This window comes from Hydractinia symbiolongicarpus, chromosome 11 (assembly GCF_029227915.1).
Source record: "Hydractinia symbiolongicarpus strain clone_291-10 chromosome 11, HSymV2.1, whole genome shotgun sequence".
Taxonomy (NCBI): Eukaryota; Metazoa; Cnidaria; class Hydrozoa; order Anthoathecata; family Hydractiniidae; genus Hydractinia; species Hydractinia symbiolongicarpus.
The window spans coordinates 24,572,378-24,592,342 of NC_079885.1; the positions used below are offsets into that span (position 1 = coordinate 24,572,378).

General features: G+C 34.6%; 3 protein-coding genes across 8 annotated transcripts in view; all 3 read left to right on the forward strand.

Annotated features, from left to right (window-relative positions):
* On the forward strand, positions 1–10,864 carry LOC130614863 (uncharacterized). 3 transcript variants are annotated; one of them, XM_057436329.1, is made up of 9 exons: positions 7–229; positions 2,505–2,565; positions 2,747–2,847; positions 3,725–3,800; positions 4,749–4,849; positions 5,543–5,618; positions 5,867–6,107; positions 6,573–6,676; positions 8,799–10,864. In XM_057436329.1, exons 4-9 carry the CDS (start codon positions 3,741–3,743, stop codon positions 9,639–9,641), a joined length of 1,425 nt encoding a protein of 474 aa, XP_057292312.1. In that variant the 5' UTR covers positions 7–229; positions 2,505–2,565; positions 2,747–2,847; positions 3,725–3,740; the 3' UTR covers positions 9,642–10,864. The 3 variants fall into 3 exon arrangements, with proteins under 3 accessions (XP_057292310.1, XP_057292311.1, XP_057292312.1); XM_057436327.1 differs by lacking the exon at positions 2,505–2,565 and having other exon boundaries at positions 1–229; XM_057436328.1 differs by lacking the exons at positions 2,505–2,565; positions 2,747–2,847; positions 3,725–3,800 and having other exon boundaries at positions 2–229.
* LOC130614861 (snake venom 5'-nucleotidase-like) overlaps positions 9,130–19,965 on the forward strand; it is a 21,015-nt gene continuing 10,179 nt past the window's right edge. The window contains exons 1-8 of one of the 4 annotated variants that reach the window (XM_057436325.1): positions 9,130–9,260; positions 16,766–17,358; positions 17,678–17,764; positions 17,881–18,020; positions 18,419–18,547; positions 18,622–18,744; positions 19,031–19,202; positions 19,503–19,598. In XM_057436325.1, coding sequence (XP_057292308.1) covers positions 16,800–17,358; positions 17,678–17,764; positions 17,881–18,020; positions 18,419–18,547; positions 18,622–18,744; positions 19,031–19,202; positions 19,503–19,598 — 1,306 coding nt within the window. In that variant the 5' untranslated portion in view covers positions 9,130–9,260; positions 16,766–16,799. The other 3 variants (XM_057436323.1, XM_057436324.1, XM_057436322.1) reach the window with 3 other exon arrangements.
* On the forward strand, positions 11,905–12,753 carry LOC130613582 (uncharacterized). Its single transcript, XM_057434906.1, has one exon. The coding sequence runs from the start codon at positions 11,905–11,907 to the stop codon at positions 12,751–12,753; it is 849 nt and encodes a 282-aa protein (XP_057290889.1).

A 19,965-nucleotide genomic window follows, 5' to 3' on the forward strand; every position in this document is an offset into this window, starting at 1 on the left:
TTAGGTGGGTGATACTAGATTTGTTACGATGCGTTACAACGGCTGGCAAAATAGCGAAGGCTCCTAAGTTTTTCAGGTTCGCAACGAAACAAAACCGCTGGACAAAAGATATCCAGCAATTTTCGCAGCCGTCGAATTATACCAAACAAATATGGCGGAGCCAGCGTGGTTTGTGAATCACATTTTAGGTAAAAATCAGATCAAGGATCATTGGGTCAAACTCATCCGGGTAATTCATTGTTTCTGCTTTAATATTTATGTTGAAAAATAAAGAAATTATGTTTTTGTTTGTGACCGTTGCTTTAGTTATTGTAGATTCGTTTTAGTTGATTTGCAAATGTAATGCTTTCCAAAAAAAGTTTATCCATATAGTTGCAGCTCACAAAATTTAAAATAGATAGATAAATGCGCATATTTTACATAGCTAGCCTCACAAATATTGAGGGATATACCCTGTCTATTTTTTCCAGGAGGGGCAATGGCTTAGATAGGAAAGTCCTAGCTAGAGAGTATTTAATGCTCATTTTGAGTTAGCTACACACTACAGACCCATATATACAGTCAGGGATAACCGCAAATTAGGCTATCACGCCAAATTAGGCTAGTAGCTTAGTTAGGAGATTTTTCATAGACTATTTAGGCGAGTATCTCCTATTTAGGTGATTTGCTATCTTCTTTTATGATTATTTCGAAAACAACGTCTGGTCGCGCTATCTTCTTTCGGAGCTTTGTTGCTCATTACATCATCTTCGTTCGAGCAAAATTTTTTATAGTTTGCTTCACGGGACTAAAAATTATATGTCAAAAGTCTTTGGATCGGCTAATTAGACGAGAAATAGTCTATTTAGGCTATGCGCACCATGTTGAAAATATGCGCGCGGGAAATTTAGCCTTTTTTCAGAAGCAACCGTGGTCGTAAAACAAAGAAGCCGTAACACAGCGCATGCGTTCTTAATCAAAACAAACTAAATGCTATATCTTTTGACAGCGCAAATAATAAAGAAAAATTTTTGGAGCATCAAAAGGGGGTTCTATAGAATGTTTTTAGCTAATAAAATCATTGCGATTATGCAACAGAACAGCCATAGGCAGCAAAAACCATGTTGATAGCCTAATTAGGAGAGAGAAATCGCCTAAATGCTGCTGCTGTCATCATCATCACTGTTGCTGTCTTCGTTATCTGACGATGAAATCGTGGTTACGTGACACAAGCTAGAGCAGGACTTCTTATGTGGTGGTTCTTATGTTATGCATTTCTTTTTGCGCCGCTTTTCGAGATATTTTATTACAGCCATTTCTGTAATCTCCTCTCTTTCTTTTTATTTTTAACTCATTTTTGCCGAAAAAAACGTGTCCTTCTTCTATTCTTCTATTCAATAAAATAGGATATTATAAAAGTGAATGTATAACACATGGCCTAAACAGTTTCACCTGTTCCCACTGGAGTGAAAAATTTGAAAGAGACAGCTAAAACAACTTTAACACCTTCATAAAAAACGCATGTGTGGGCGTGTGCGCGTGCGATCGCACGTGTCTCCTGACCAGGCCTGTATGTAAAAACTCAAAGCCATGTGGGGTTAAATGGCTATAAAATCATATACAACCATACATCCAAATGAACATGATCCAAAAGAGCATTAAAATCAGTTTTTTAAATCATGTTTTAAAAAGTTTAAATGATTGTTAATAAATACTTTGTTTTATAAAATGCATTTGTATGACTTCTGGGGTCCGTTGTTTATAGTAAATTAAACTATAGTGTATTATAAAAACTAACACTATAGTTAAGAATATTGTGTTTTAGGTTTACCAAATGTTGGCAAACTTTTATCTGTCTTGACACTAGGGGATGAGATATATTTTGAGATATCAAAACATGTCATATAAAAGTCTATGGTGGTGTAGTGTATATATCAGATAACTCAAGACGGTTTTTACTTTAATTTGACCCACATTGCCCCATGGTCAATCATGCTCAAGATCAATAAAATGGTTTAAAAAACACATCAGAATTAATTTTAACAAAATCCTGTAAAGAAACGAGGGTGCCAATATGATATAAATGTCATAGGGTTAATCTAAGCCATGTGAGGGAAATTGGGGAGATGACACTATGTGGGCTGTTTGATGTTGCAGGGTGTTGTCTGTTAGAATTTAAATCATTGTCCCTCAGGGAAATAATAGACAGTGTATATCCCTTACTATTTGAGAGGCTGACCACTTAAACTATGCACATCTATCTATCCATTAACAATGAGGATCTGTGGAGAAGAGCACATGTCACAATAAAAAGAATTCTTAAGATTTTTTAGTCTATCTAGTTTTTTAAAAGCATAGGTTTGTATTCAGATCATGATTACACTAGTTTATCGTTGTCAGTGAACATTGGGACATGTTAGTTAGTAACAAATTAATTGTATTGTATATATACTGAACGTAATGACAGATCTCATGGCTAATTTTTTAAAAAATAATATCCATCTACTTCTGCTTCTACTTTTTAGCCTTGCAACTTTGACCTTCTTCTCTACATATATGAATTTGATTCACCTTGTGGAGTAACAGGTAGTTGCAATGAGAAGAAAAAGGTTATTCTGTAAATATTCTGTAACAATTCTGTAACAAAGCTAAAAAATGATATCCCACCCTGTGAGCGTGTTTTTGTAGTCAACAGTCTAAAGAATAAAGTCCATGAAAAGTCAAACTCTATATTCAAATTATAAATATGACGTGCAACTTTTTTTAGTTCGTCAATCACACATCGGAAGGTTTTATTTGTGAAGTTAGTGATTCACAGCATTATGTCAACGCACTGTTTACAAAATCTTCTATTGATGATTTTGTAAGGTATGACATCTTTATGTACAAGTACAGTCATGATTTAAAAATTCCAGTTCAGTTTAATAATTTCTAACCATGCAACAAGTATAATTTACAAAATACATAAAAAAAATATTTTGATTTCATAGTTGTTATCTGTATTTTTTTGAAGGTTGTTATGTTATGTACGAAACATTGTTTTAATTTTTGTTTTGTCTCATCTTTAAACTAACTCAATCACTGCATTCTCATATTGTAAATCCTAACGGTTTCTGTGTAAACAACCACATTAATAACACTGGCAGGCAAGATTTCAAATATTCTCATTTTTTAAATATATACCTGAGATTTTTGCCTAAATTTAGTCTCTTTATTTCTGAGCTTGTTGAGTTAAGGTTCGTCTGTCAATTTTCTTATTTATGATGAAAGTGTGAAAAAATGAACATGCTTTGTAAAAGTTCAAAACATAACCAAAGTGCTTGCCAGACTTTTAAAACATGGTAATGTCATTTTCGAGTCTTTTGTTTTTCTTATAGAATCTGGCCTAGAGAATATGGCAAACCTCATAGTAAAAAATGTAAAACCACTGAAAGTGTTTTAACATTGATTGAGGAAGTCACACCTTTTGTGTTCACACAGAACCATCAAATAGATTACACAATGTGTGTGCACTTGGAAAACACATTTTATAAATCTTAACACATTCTCCTGTTCATATGTGGCTTCAACTCTGTTTAAAATGTATGCCTAATTGCTACTTGTGCTACATATTCACGAAATAACTATTCCTGCACAACAACTGTGGATTTTTCGTAGTATACATACTAATCTAGCTTAATTTTAAACAAAGTTAACAAATATTTAACATATGCATTAAAAAACTTGAACAACGTATTTTTTTCAGCCGGAGAAATTTGACAATGAAGAACTTATTACATGCATCTGTTTTGTGCAAATTATTTGAATTCAAGAATCCCAAGGTAAAATCAAATTAATCACCCTGATTTCTTTCTGCTCACGTCATTGCTTTTCATTTCACGATTCACACGATCATAACACACAGCAACATCAACCACATGCTTGCTGGATACATGCCATCACCCAAAACTTAATCAAAGAGGGAGAACATGCATAGCTGCATTTCCATCTTAAGGCTTTTTATAAATATATCAACAAAGTTACCACTATGATAAATTGATCAAAGTTTCAGTGATATTCTGTATATGAATTAAATGTTTTAACTTGCTCAGTTTTTGTTTTACCAAAAATTTGCCTTCTTTTCCCTTCTAAAAATTACGAAAATCAATTGAATAGCATTAAGCAACAATTAGGCAAATTCAGATCTAGATGTTGACTAAAAAAAAGCAACTTGAGATCTGATCAAGATCGTAAGTTGCCTGTTTTTTTTACTACTATACTACTACACTAGTATCAAAAATACTAGTCGATAAGCCAGTGAAAAATTTTCTTAGGCTGGTATGTCTTTGAATTTTGATGACAGGAAAATGAACACATCTACTGTGCCTGTTACAGACAGACAGACAGACAGACAGACAGACAGACAGACAGACAGACAGACAGACAGACAGACAGACAGACAGACAGACAGACAGTACTAGTTATGTAGTACTAGTTACAAAATTTCTCTTATATCTCCTTAACCGCTGATCAAAGCGATCCTGTACAATTATTTTCATTAGCATTTCAAGCTCCACACGATACAGGTAACAGCTGAAAAAGTTGTGAAAAAATCATTGCTGACTTCATTCAAATGACGATCTTTGTTATTTCTTTTTTCCATAAGTGGATTTTGTATTGGCCTTATTGGCTAGACTATTGTACTTTTGTGAATTGCAAAATTTATCAAGCATGATTTTTCCCCCTCGAATCCTCTATCTTCAAATTATGTGATTTGCAACTTTTTTTAGTTCGTCAATCACACATCGGAAGGTTTTATTTGTGAAGTTAGTGATTCACAGCATTTTATCAATGCACTATTTACAAAATCTTCTATTGATGATTTTGAAAGGTATGACATTTTTATGTACAAGTACAGCCATCATTTAAAAATTCCAATTTAGTTTAATAATTTTTAACTATGCAACAAGTATAATATACAAAATACATAAATAATGTACAAAATGCATAAATAAAATATTTTGATTTCATAATTGTTATCTGTATTTTTTGAAGGTTGTTTTATGTTATGTACGAAATATTGTTTGTATTTTTGTTTTGTTTCATCTTTAAACTAATTCAACCACTAACACTTGCAGGTAAGATTTCAAATATTGTAATTCTTTAAATATATAGAGGGTGTTTTACCTGAAATTTTTGCTTAAATTTAGTCTCTTTATTTCTGACTAGCCTTGTTAAGTTAAGATTGGTTCGTGGAATTTTCTTATTTTATGATAAAAGTGTGAAAAAAATAAACATACTTTGTAAAGGTGCAAAACATAACCAGAGTGTTGGCCAGACTTTTAAAACGTAGTAATGTCATTTTTGGGTCTCGTTCGTTTGAACCTAGAGTTTCCCTATAGAATCTGGACTAGAGAATATCGCTACTCATGCTACAGATGCACGAAATAGCGATAGTTTTTTCGTAGTATAAAGTAAATATTTAAAGACTGAAAAATTTAACTCCCCCCTTCCCAATATTTTTTATCCAACTTAAACATGCATTAAAAAGCTTCGTCTTAAACAAAGTTGTTGTATTTTTCAGCCGAAGCAATTTGACAATGAAGAACTTACAACGTGCATCTGTTTTGTGTAAATCATTTGAATTCAAGAATCCCAAGGTAAAACCTCTTTTAAAGATCTCTTTTGTGATACCGTTGCTTCTGTTGGAAAGACAAAATGGTAGCCAAAATCCTGATGTGGACAATATACAAAGTATGTTTTTGTAAAATGACCACTCGAAAGCTATGTAATAAAAAGGTCGTTCTTTTTATACAAAATAATTTATATATGCTAAACTTAATGACAGATCTCATGACTATTTTTTTTTCAAAAATAATAATTATCTATTTCATCTTCTGCTTTTCAGCCTTGTGACTTTTACCTTCTTCTCTACATATACGAATTTGATTCACCTGGTGGAGTAACAGGTAGTTGCAATGCTGACAACATGCACCATTTGCTTACGAACGAAGGTGTGTTTGCATGGAGTAGGAGAAACTGTCAAAATATTGCTCGTGAAAAGTTCATGAAAACATCTGCGGAGTGTTTATGGGATGTGGATATAGTTCCTTCAACAGATCAAGAAATGCAATTAAAATCACTGCAAGGTAGACAACTATAAACGATTTTCAATGTACTTCTATTTTAATGCGATATCTATAATTATTGAATAAAGCATTAAATACAAATTTTCTTTCAATTTTGATGATGCGAAGGGAAGCAGAGTTCAAAATAGTTGAATTATATAACCCAGGTATTTAATAATTGTTGAAAGGCGTTTATTAAAAAGGCGTTTATATAAAAGGGCGTTTATGTAAATATGTTATCACTATTGTATTATTGCTAAGGAATAAATAAATTCGAAATCCTGTGTATATTGAAAGAAACGAAGGTGTAATTGGCCTGAAATTTTAATTCCAAACCAGTTTTAATTTTGTAACTTGAAAGTTGACGTAAGAGGTTCGCAGGAAGAAATCTTTGCTAATGTATTTCTTAGGTGAACTAATTTGTTAAAAGTTTCTTCCCCAAAAATTCTTCTTGTAATGTATTTTCTTTTCACATATTTTTGACAGGTTGGGCAAAACCAAGCACCGAAAATTTGGACGATAGCTGGCAAGCCACCCCTAGTTACTGGATGTTGGAGAGTCAACAACAATGTACAGAGGAGAGTCAACAGGTTTGTGTATTTTATGAAACAACTTTGGTTCCAGTAATGTACATTAAGGAAGTTAATTTTCGGAAAAAAAGGGAATTTATTATTGCAGATTTGTTGCTAAATGAAAATTCGCTGGCAATTTTCATAGATTAAAAGTTTTAATAAAAAAATGAGGCTAAGAACAAATAAAAGACAATCCGAGTGCACATCATTTTTGCACATATGAATTTGTGTAAGGGTTAACTATGTTATTAATGTCGTTTGGACCAGGGGAAAAAGTGTAATTTTTCTGAACATATTTGTCGAAAATGTTTTAAAATGTCACTGTACGCTATAAAAAGACTAATTTACGTAGTCAGTCTCTCTATTTTAATTTAATTCACACGCCGGCAAAGTTGTGTTTCACGTCGGCAAACTTGTGAATCACGTCCGGAAACTTGTGAATCGCATTGGCAAACTCGTCTCTCGCGTTGGCAAACTTGTGTTTCATGCCAACAATTTATGTTTTGCGATACCATCACGAACAACAGCATCAGTTAAATTTGAGAGAATATAAGTGCAACCCCTTTTTGAGAGAATATAAGTGCAACCCCTTTTTGAGAGAATATAAGTGCAAAACGTTTTTGAGAGAATATAAGTGCAAAACTTTTTTGAGAGAATATAAGTGCAAAACTTTTTTGAGAGAATATAAGTGCAAAACTTTTTTGAGAGAATATAAGTGCAAAACTTTTTTGAGAGAATATAAGTGCAAAACGTTTTTGAGAGAATATAAGTGCAAAACTTTTTGAGAGAATATAAGTGCAAAACTTTTTTGAGAGAATATAAGTGCAAAACTTTTTTGAGAGAATATAAGTGCAAAACATTTTTGAGAGAATGTAAGTGCAGAACTTTTTGAGAGAATATAAGTGCAAAACGTTTTTGAGAGAATATAAGTGCAAAACTTTTTTGAGAGAATATAAGTGCAAAACTTTTTTGAGAGAATATAAGTGCAAAACTTTTTTGAGAGAATGTAAGTGCAGAACTTTTTGAGAGAATATAAGTGCAAAACGTTTTTGAGAGAATATAAGTGCAAAACTTTTTTGAGAGAATATAAGTGCAAAACTTTTTTGAGAGAATATAAGTGCAAAACTTTTTTGAGAGAATATAAGTGCAAAACTTTTTTGAGAGAATATAAGTGCAAAACTTTTTTGAGAGAATATAAGTGCAAAACTTTTTTGAGAGAATATAAGTGCAAAACTTTTTTGAGAGAATATAAGTGCAAAACTTTTTTGAGAGAATATAAGTGCAAAACTTTTTTGAGAGAATATAAGTGCAAAACGTTTTTGAGAGAATATAAGTGCAAAACTTTTTTGAGAGAATATAAGTGCAAAACTTTTTGAGAGAATATAAGTGCAAAACTTTTTTACGTTCAAGTGACATCCAACAACATTTAAGTTGGATAACTGTGTAACTTTTCGTGTGTTTAGTGATTCAACATTTTAGTTGGGTAACTGTGTAACTTTTCGTGTGTTTAGTGATTCAACATTTAAGTTGGATAACTGTGTAACTTTTCGTGTGTTTTTGATTCAACATTTAAGTTGGATAACTGTGTAACTTTTCGTGTGTTTAGTGATTCAACATTTAAGTTGGATAACTGTGTAACTTTTCGTGTGTTTAGTGATTCAACATTTTAGTTGGGTAACTGTGTAACTTTTCGTGTGTTTAGTGATTCAACATTTAAGTTGGATAACTGTGTAACTTTTCGTGTGTTTAGTGATTCAACATTTTAGTTGGATAACTGTGTAACTTTTCGTGTGTTTTGTGATTCAACATTTTAGTTGGATAACTGTGTAACCTTTCGTGTGTTTAGTGATTCAACATTTTAGTTGGATAACTGTGTAACCTTTCGTGTGTTTAGTGATTCAACATTTTAGTTGGATAACTGTGTAACTTTTCGTGTGTTTTGTGATTCAACATTTTAGTTGGATAACTGTGTAACTTTTTGTGTGTTTTGTGATTCAACATTTTAGTTGGATAACTGTGTAATTTTTCGTGTGTTTAGTGATTCAACATTTAAGTTGGATAACTGTGTAACTTTTCGTGTGTTTAGTGATTCAACATTTAAGTTGGGTAACTGTGTAACTTTTCGTGTGTTTTGTTTAAGTTATCTCCACCTCGAAAGAAGGTCGCACGTTCACCTGACGCATGGAAGCGAGAGGCCTGGATGCAAGCATCGCAGTTGCCATCATCCCAAGTAAACAAAACAAAAACATTGCATCATGGGAAATCTTCTATCAGTAGTGTCGACAATAAGAATCCGGAGAGTGTTTTAGCAGATTTAAGTGATGGGGGATCGTCATGTATTGAAACGAAACATGCTAAAAAATCAATACATAGTGTCGTTGAATCGATGAAGAAAAATTATAGTACAGAACCAGTTATCAAATTAAGTTCTTGTAATAAAGAGAACATTAATACATCTTTGAGAGCTAAGGTTTTGTCTTGCAAAGCTAAGCAGAATTTTATTGACCATTCATACGCCAATCAGATTGATTTATCAAGCTGTACTGCAACTACTGACTCGTTACAAAAAGAAAACACCACAGTGGCCAGTGTCCTCTCACAGGTAAAAATAGTTACTGAAACAAAAGTAGTGTCCAGTCCCTCATCACTGGTAGAAACTTTAAATAGTATACAAATTGATAAAAAAGCTACTGGCGAGTCTTCGAGTGAGTTAACTCACATTAAAAATACCTCATGTGAACAATTTACAAGCAAATATTTTAACAGCGACTCAATTATTCAAACTTTGCAGCAACAGGAGAATATTCAATCATGTGACGTCATACGTAATGACGTCATAACGAACGATGACGATATTGATAAAGGTTGTCGTCACAATTCTGTCAAATGTTGTTTCTGGTGTTTTATTGAACATAATACCGCCCTACCAGAGGCGCTTTGGCCAAGTAATAACCCGGGCGTTGTTTGCACATGTGAGAAATAATGTTAGTTACACCTACGAAAAAACACGTTGTTTAGATTACTTTGTTATTCTTTCTTTCTTTTTTTGAAATTTCAATTCAAAATAGCTTTTGATATTCCTTATAACAAGTACACAACACAACACAACAAGTAATGCGGCATTTACAACCTTAAAGGAAATTAATTTTCGCAAGATATTTTTTAAAACAAAAAATAATTTTCGTGAGAACTAATTTTAACCAAGTTAACAAGTCCTAATATTTTGCAAAGTTTGGAATGGCTAAAACATGTAAATTCATTTGGAGCAGAGCTTTTAATGACGTGTTAGTTCTACATTATACATATCTATAGTGTATAGTCCTGGCGAATAGTAAATCGAAGGGAAAAAAATTAGTATAGATAGTATTTTTTTAAAAAGAAAGAAACTGAAATTCTGGGGAAATTAATTTTCGTATAAATTGATAAAAACTCCTTAAAATCGCGAAAATTAATTTACCTAATGACGTATTGTGATCTCCTGTTGCATATGATTTGTATACCATGGTAGATAAAGAATGGGTGGTATAAAACTCATGAGTGGTATATAGTTTTTATTATGCGCATAAATTTTGTATACAAATACGTAACGTCGTAGACGAACTGCAAATTTAACGCCCTGAGGATTATCGCAAAACCGCCTCAAATAGATGAGAAAAAAGTGGGTGGCAAAAAAGTTTTTTTAAGTGAGTTGGTAGCATCGTATAGCACTGGTAGCTAAATGTCTGTCATTACACTTAGTTTGGGACGTTTGTGTATGGGATGCTAGGCAGATCTAAGATTTATTTGTTTCATAAAAATTAGTAGAACTGATTATTTTTGTTGGTTGCGTAAAAGTAGCAGGCCAAACAAATGTAAATTAGCGTATATGTCTACTTTATCAGTCCAAAACTTTGTTGTTGAAATTTTAAAGCGGTGATGAGAATCCGGGTGGGAAATTTAAAACTAACAAAAACATTTCATTTTCAAGATTTTGTGACGATAATAAGACGCAACGAGCAGATGGTAAAATATAAACACGAATTTAGGTGACCATGTAACGGGAATTAGTCCAACAAATTTTGAACCGATACTAATTTATGACTGTCACAAAACAACAAGCAAGATTAAATAACACTAATTTTTGTTTGTTATATTAGTTATTTTTGTTTGTTAGTTTTTCCTATTTATTTTTGTTTTTATTTTGCAATAAATCAATTTCCACATGCACATACATTCTTGTAGGTAACAACTATTTTTGCATATGCACTTGTCATCGTAAGGTTTCCAGTTCGAGTCCCCATCCTGGCGCACTATGAACGCAGTGTTTTTAGCCCATTTGGTGCCATCTTTGGCTAACCGGCTTGTGTGGTAGGCATGCAAATTAGAGCTATGCAATACGTATCTCTGGCGGTAATATAACATAGTTACAGTCGTACGGAAGGAACAACCAGTCATTAGGATGAATTCTTCAAGGATGTTAATACTTTTTGTTGCTTACATGCACAAACATTCTTGAAATAAAGCGGGACCATTTGGTGCAAGATGGTTAATAATGAAATAGGATTAAAAAAAATTTTAACTAGTTATTTAAATGTATTTGTTTATATTTTGTCACTGAAGGAATGCGTGCACATGTCTGTTGCTGTCAACGCTAAATCAAAACATTACGCTGCACGGAAGGTCCTGTATTCGTTTGTTTATTTAAATGACAATTTGGCTTGCATAAAAAACATTATTTTGGCTGCTGTACAATTTTATGTTAAAGCTCCATATTTTTAGATATTTTCGTGAATCGTGCAATCCGATTGTATCCAGATATTTCGCAAAAGTTTAGCTTCTCAAAACTAGTTTTTATATCAGAAAAAAACCGCGGTGTGAGTTAGTCGAATAGCATTATAATTGGTTTCTCCCGTCTAAATTTAGTCTCGGTAAAGAGAATAAAACTATTCTCTTCCTTGTTATCTTTTTCTTTCAAAGTTCATTGGTAAGGTAATATGGAAACTAGTTGATTAACTTGTATCTGAACAAAATTCAGACATAATAATAATAATAAAAAACCCTGGTAGTAAACTTAAGCTAAGGCGCCACGAGGAACATTTTCATGCGCGTGCTATGCAACATGTCCCATAGCATGCGCATGAAAATGTTTCTCGTGGCGCCACATCTTATTTGCTGCAAGATTATTTCGAAAATCGAAGTTAAAAAATCATGCTCAAAGGGTATACCGTATCCTTAAGTTTTTTATTGAGTTCATGTGTGATTAAAATATGGCAGGAATAAACAGAGAAGTTATTTTAGCTTTACTTTTGTTGGACGAAGAAGAAGAGGAAGATCGTGAAGAACCACCAAGAAATTGCTGGGTGCAACCGTGGCTTGGGAATAGAGAGTGTCTTGGCGCTTTTCATACAATCTTCAACGAAATAAAAAACGATGAGAAGAAATGTAGAGGGTATATACGTATGAATAACGCTCAATTCGAATACCTAGTCGGTCTTCTTTCTGAGGATTTGCAGAAACAAGATACAAATATGAGGAATTCTATCACACCAGCTGAGCTCGTTTGCGTGGCCCTACGTTACTTAGCGACTGGTGAGACTTTCAGGTCTTTAGAATTTCAATTCAGAGTGTCAAGAAAAAGAATTTCAGCAGCTGTTATGGAGGTATCTGAAGCTATCATAAAGAGGTTGGGTCCAACCTTCCTTTCAACTCCGAAAACACAGGGGGAATGGCTAGATATCTCCAGAAAGTTCAATGAGCGTTGGAACTTCCCAAATGGATTAGGTGCTCTCGATGGGAAGCATATCGTCATTCAGCAGCCCCCAAATTCAGGGTCTCATTACCGAAACTATAAAGGGACAGACAGTGTAGTGCTCATGGCTCTTGTCGGGCCAGAATATGAGTTTCTTTATGTGGAAGTTGGAGCGAACGGTAGAAATTCTGATGGAGGTATATGGGACCAATGTAATTTAAAGAAGGCGCTAGACAGTGGATCGCTAAATTTACCAGAGGTTTGCAATTTACCAGGTCGAAACAACAAAGTGCCGTATGTGATAACAGGAGATGATGCGTTTCCTCTTAAGAATTACCTGATGAAGCCTTATCCAAAAAAAATCTGACAGTAAACAAACGCATCTTCAATTATCGACTGTCACGAAAGAGAAGAATTTCTGAAAACGGATTTGGGATATTGGCAAATCGGTGGCGCATTTTTCGTCGACCCATAAACTTAGAACCAGAAAAGGTTTCTACCATCACAATGGCAACAGTGGCATTGCATAACTGGCAGAGGAGCAAAAGTTCTGTGGGCAAAATTGAGCTACCAATTGGTCTTGTCGACCGAGAGAATGAGCGTGGTGAAATTATCGAAGGTGCTTGGAGAGAAGATACTCCTACTGGCACATGGTTTTCACTGTCCAATGACATTTACGACAATCGATCTAGTAATCAAGCCAAAGCAATAAGAGACGAGTTCACGGAGTATTTCGTAATGGAAGGTGCTGTACGCTGGCAGTGGCATTGCGCTAGAGTTGACATTTAATTTTATTTTTTGCGAGGATAAATAAAAAATGATAAGATTTACTGAACGTTTAATATATTTTTCTGATTTATTTTACTCCAGAAAATGTCTGCCAACCATAACGTAACGTATCAAAACGTATCGTTCGAACAGGATGAATTTGCGGGTGAATACGGCTGATTTTGAGAAGGTAGAAGTGGCGATTGCAGCATACCAGTATATGTATTTGCCATGGGATATGATGGGGTGTATGGAGTAAACGTTGAAGCTGCGAACATACGAGCATGATGGTTGGTAGGCATAGATTGGTGTTGTTTCTGCTCTTCATACTCGAAAAAAATATCCATGATTTTTTTCTTCAACCTTGGCCAATCTTTTAGTTCGCACTGGACCAAACTGTCGGCCACTGTACTTCCAAAAATTTGGGCACGTTTTTCGACAGCAGATTGCGCTTCGCATCCATATGTAGAAGCTTGTTGCGGCCGGATTTCATGGTGATCAGCCCTTTGTGTGATGGAAGTTGTCAACGCTTTCCACAGTTCGGCTTTGGCACACTGCTCCTCCGTCATCTTCTTCTCCCGTCGTTTTTTAGGAGCAGGGGTACGTGGTTCATCCTCGTTCATTGTATCGACGGTCTCATCCATATCGCAAGTAATCTCAACGAAATCCATTTGATTATAATGGTCCCAGGTAGAAAAATATGCTTCGTTTACACCTGCACCAGAGGATCTTGATCCAATCTCCCTATTGCGCTCACTTCTATACTTTGTCAATGCGTTATGCCATGACGTTTTGAGCTCGTTTACGGTATACTTCCCATCAAAACGCTCACTCAGTTTGACCATCAGAGCTTCGCGCAACACTCTGTCTCTATAATCTTGTAGAGTGTGGTTCCAAAGCGCGGGATTTTCACGATAAAAATCAATCAATTCTTCCAACTCGTCGGACGAAAGTTGCGCTTTTTTCTTTTCTTTTGTAAGATCACTTACGATAAACTCCATTTGTTCATAAAACTTCCACTTTTTCGATGGAACTTCGCTTCCAGCATTACGTTTAACTTCACGGAGCATCGATGAACGAAGAGAATGGAATGCTTTTTCTAGAAAATCACAGCTATACGCCCCCTCAAATTCAGTGACAAGGTCTATTTTCGCAGCTTCTTTTTTGTCTTTATTTTTGTAATATATATTCCCACTGTCCCATAACGTTGGGTTCGCTTTATAAAAGTTTATTAAAGTAACTTTCTCCTCGTCTGATAGTTTTTTCTTTTCATCCGCCATTTTCGCTATTTTCTCACTAGCTACTCTTCACTTGCAGTTCAACTTCTCAAGAAAAAAACTTGTTTATATCTTTCTGTGATTTGATTGGTCAATAAAATAATGCCTCAAATAATTTTGTAAAATATTTGTTGCAGAAGGTGGGGACACGTGCAACATTTGCTCCACAACAAATTTTTCAGCACATTTTGTCCCCGGAGCACGGGAGCAAAATAGATTCAGATCTATTTTGTCCCCGAAGTTGTGGAGCAAAATGTTTGCTCCATGCAACATTTTTTTGCTGCATTGCAGTGAAAAATAGGCATGGGACACGAGTAATTTTTTTTATGCGCGTGCTATGCAGCAATGTTGCATAGCACGCGCATGAAAATGTTCCTCGTGGCGCCTTAGCTTTAGAAAATTTCTGTTTGGGAACAATTATTACCCGAGGGAACTGACCTTTAAAATCGGTCACTTCAATGACTCAGAAATATTTGGTTACAAAAATCGATCATTTATTTTTATTAAAAATTGCGCCGCCTTCCTACCGCCCTAACAAATGCCTGAAGCAACAAGCTTTCCAACAAAATGGTGATTCTTGTACTCCTATTTCAAGCAATTTAATCTTAATCATAAGTTGTGGTTTCTCGTCCACGTATGAAATTTCATATACCGCACGATCATGCTTTACATCCATAAAAATGCTTTCGTTGTTGTTGGTTACTGCGTTATCTATTGTCTTTGTTTAAACATACAATGTGGTTGTCATGGGTAACGAAATGTAAATGTTTGATGATTTGGTTAACGTTTGTAAATTTGAAAATCAGAAGTGTCAACAAGAATATTTTTCATTCGTTCATCGAAAATTTTTACGAATATTTATTTGCGCTTTTTAATTGTTATTTTTATTCGAAAGAACGTTAAAGAAATACAACAGTTTGTAAGTGTTGCTTTTTTCAAAATTCCTCTTGATAAACTGTGGCAACAGCGCTGCCAAATTTGGCTTGCATTATGTTTAATCTTTCTTCTTAAATCAAAAGTTTACAACTTTTGAGGTCTGTCGTACAGAGGGTGGAGGAGGGGATAAATAGAAGAATGGAAAATGTATTAAAAATTAATGATTGATGGTGGGAGAGACAATTTTTTGAGGGCTGGGGGAGAACAAACCGTTGGCAGGGATGAAAAATTACAGCTTGATAAAAAGGGTCCTATAAGTCTCACATTCAACACGCGTTGTGCAATATATTATTAACGCATGCATGAGCGCATACCATTATGACAATTAAAGTTTTTCGCATTCATGCGCTATTTTAGAATTATCTTAGACCACTTATATCACTTTTTCAAGCGTTTTTGTTATTCTTGTTACCATAGTGATTACTCGGATGCGCTGACATGTGTTGAATAGCGGTCACTTTGTAACGGAAGTAAAATTTGAGTGGATTATATATGTGTCATGTGCGTACTTTAAAAAGAGTTTCTTTTTATAAACTTTTACACAACCAGTAAACGAACGCTTGATAACTCATTGAAACTACTTCAACTCATCGTTTCCTAGTTCTTGTGTTAATGGATGCTTAAAGAAAAAAATTGACAATTTTTGAAGATTCACCGAGACAAGACAAATCATTTGTTTTCGTCAATATTTCACCCTTTTTCCACTGTATCATCATCTCGGTTCACGGTAATTAAAACATTCGACACGATTTGGCTCCTAGAACGCATGCGTACACAATAGAAGGTATTTATACATATAGTTTCTTTTAAAACAAAACGGTGTTTAAAAACAAGACGATGCTTGGCGATTATTATTATTATTCCAAATATTTAAACAGGATAGCCACTTTAGTGTTGGAAACACTGCTATCAATGTGGGTCCTGTGTTTTCAATTCACCAGCAATTCAAATTCCCCTCTTATCGTATGGGTTGATTTTTTGATAATTGTGTTAACGGTAAATGCTAAACATACCTGCGCTGTGGACCGGAACCACGGACCTTTGTGATTACAAAGCGAACCCATAACCACAACGTGACGCGCTACTAATCGAGACAGTGTTTGGAAGCGAGACAGTGTTTTCAAATTGCACAGAAAATCATGTTCTTTTCATAGTTTTTGTAAAACGCTTTTCCCATCCGTTGTGCTCAAGGTTCGGCGTAATATAATCTGAAGTTGTTGTTTTAAAAAAAAATTGATTGATTGGTGACAGAGGTATCCGTTACAAATGCTTTCGCAGTTGTCTCCTCTTACCTTTTAAAACTTTTAAATAACAGATGTCGGTGCTAACAAATATATATATTTCACCTGAGCGGTTTGAAACGCACACCTAATTAAATTTGATCTTGGTAATTTTTAGTTCATAGGTTATATCATATTGCCGGACTACTGTCATGGGTTGTGGTTCTTCTTCTCAGTCCACACGAGTAGTGTCATTCGAAGAACCGGTCGCTACACCGGAGGCTTCTGTGAAACAACCCAAATCTTCTTCCCAACAAAACTTAAAGCCACAGGAGCAGGCAAAAGAAGAAGAAACTGAAAAATCGTACAATACACCACCACCTCCATATGAACCTGTTGCATTGCAAACAGAATCGAATGCTGACAACAGCAACTCAGACGAATACATTCCAGTTTCTTATCTCTCCTCCACGGATGGTGTTTCATCAAATAAAACAGATAGCCTTTTAAAGATGACAGAAAAAATCGAAGCGAGGAAAATTTCAGTTAAAAATATTGATTACAATCGAGAACTTTGTCATATATCTTCAGACACAAAACCCGACACACCTCCCAATAAGTTGACGATTATTCATTTTAATGACGTGTACAACATTGAGTCACGTGATCAAGAACCTGTCGGTGGAGCTGCAAGATTTGTGACGAAAGTTCGAAGTTTTCCAGATGATCCAATAATTCTGTTTAGTGGTGATTGTTTGAATCCCTCTTTAAGTAAGTAAAAATACTGCTGACTCACAATAAATAACCCCTCATTACCAACCTCTTCTCTAAGGCACTGAATCTTCATAATAACGGCTATAGGCAAGTAATCCTGGAGACGAGGGTTGCCTTCTTTTATATACCACTGGATAAAAAAAATCGTAATTAAGCACGCTTGTCTTGCCCTAGTAAATGCCTAAGTAGCTTTTGATAAGTTTTTTCTTCAAGCTAATATCTCACTGGATAAAAAGTCGCAGCTCGTTCTGTCGCCACTGCATATTGCATTCACGAAGTTGTTCTTTAAACTGGCTTTACTGGAACGTTTCTTTAGTGAGCAGTGTAACAAAAGGCAAACAAATGCTACCTGTGATGAATGCGCTTAACATTCACGCTGCGGTGTACGGGAATCACGATTTTGGTACGTTTCTTTTTTTAACATTTTCACTGCAATCAGAACAGTCATTTAAGTTTTGCGTCTAACATTTTAATTACCTTTATTGTTTCTTATCAACTCCTATACTTTTATGTTTACAGATTTTGGTGTTGACGAATTGATCGAGTTTAAGAAGCGTACAAACTTTCCTTGGTTGATGAGCAACGTGAAAGACAAATTAACAAAAACATTGTTAGCTGATGGTGTGGAAAAGATTGTCTGTGATTGGTACGGAAGAAAGGTAAGCGGTGAAAACTTATAACTTTCAAAAAACACCTCCTTTTTAAACCTATTTCTAATGGTATCGTCCTGATTTGATTTTCAATGGAGTATACAACATTTAAAACATTTTTTTGCTAACATGAGAACTTTTTGTCGCTACCAGCATAGTGTAAAGAAGCCAGAAAGATCCTGGGCACAAGCTTGTATCTTTCATTTTTTAGTATGAGATTTGATACACTTTTTATTAAAGTCACATTGGGTACTAGTCCATATCTTCACAGCGCCACCTCCTATTGTTGTATTTTCGTGGAAGCGAACGCATTGGAGAAAACTAGAAGGGTCTTAGGGGTCTTGGGGTCAAAGTTGATAACGTATTTATCTGTGGGGTATATTGGTCTGTGTTTTTCACTCTTCTAGATTGGGATAATAGGCGTGGTTGAGCAAGAATGGTTAGTAACGTTAGCAATAATAGACCCTGAGGATGTAGAGTACATAGATTTTGTCGAGTGCTCACGCGATCTGGTTAAAGAACTCAGGGAGAATCAGGTAATGTTTTTGTTTTTATTGTTGTTGTTTTTTTGTTTCCATGGGCTAGCATGTCATATAACTCGTTCGTTTAGGGCTGCGAATTCATCATAGCTTTAACACATATGCGAGTTCCTAACGATTTGAAGTTATTGGAAAGTGATGTAGGAATTGATTTGATCTTAGGCGGTCATGATCATCATTACGAAACACAAGAAGTAAGTATTGTAACCATGGAAATGGAGCAATTTGTGATTTGTGAGGAAAATTGCGAAAGCGATAATGCCTGCAACTGAAATTCTTTAATTCGCCAAAAATATTTTCTACATTTTTGTTTCTTTTCCAAGCCGCATTTTACACAATGTTACGATCACTGAGCAAAACATTTCTGCTCTTTAGTAAAAATTCTCGTTTTACCACAATTTTTTAAAAAAACCTTAATTGTATCTTTTACTAAATTTTGATATTATGATTGGTTAAAACCTTGGCTTATCACCATTATAGCGTAATGGTAACTTCCTGGTAAAAAGTGGCACAGATTTCCGTGAGTTGTCGGAAATAACAATTAACTTTTCCACTGATGATAACAGCAGACAAATCACGACACAGCGTCATGAAATTACAAAAGATATTGAAGAAGACGAGCAAATGAAACAGGAATGTGATAAATATTCCGGTACGTCGCCGTATTATTTTTACCTTGACAACAAATATTATAATAATGTTTTTGAAGCAATACAAAGGTGTTTTTCATTGTCAAAATTCCTTTAAGTTTTAACGTAATAAAACATTTTGGTGTTGTCATTTTTCCGTAATTGGAACCAAGTATTAGAAGCTCTTACGCCAGCTAGGCGAAGGGTAGTCCTCACCCGCTATTATCTGGAAAAAGAGTGAAGAGTCCTGGGCAACTTAATTTGAAGCTTCCTGTTATATTTTCTACTTTATTTAGTTGACTTTGATCTGTTTTTATATTTAGTCATTCTTGGTGAGAAAATGGAGGAAGATCTAGGATATATGAAGGTAGATTTAGATGGTCGATTTTCTACTGTGAGGACAAAAGAATCAAATTTAGGTAAGTCTAAAAGGCTAGCTAAGTAGAACATTTTTCAACCTTTTTATTTGCAAAAAAGAAAACAAAAAACTTAGCAGCATTTGTTGGAATTACTTTTCTTGTCCGCGGCGTCCCGAAATTAGTTTTGGTTCTTGAAAAAAAAGAATATTTTCGCAGAAAATATTTCTGCACAAAATGTATTACAAAAAAGGTTTAAAACACCTTATCGTGCTGAAAACTTGTAAATTAATTTGTTGGAAAACTAGCAAATGTTATGGACGATTTCCATGAATAAGACTTTGTGGTTGGTGGGTAAGAAGACTATTGCTGGATGACGGTATCACGAAACTACAAAAAAATTCAAATATATTCCAAAACCTGCAACAGA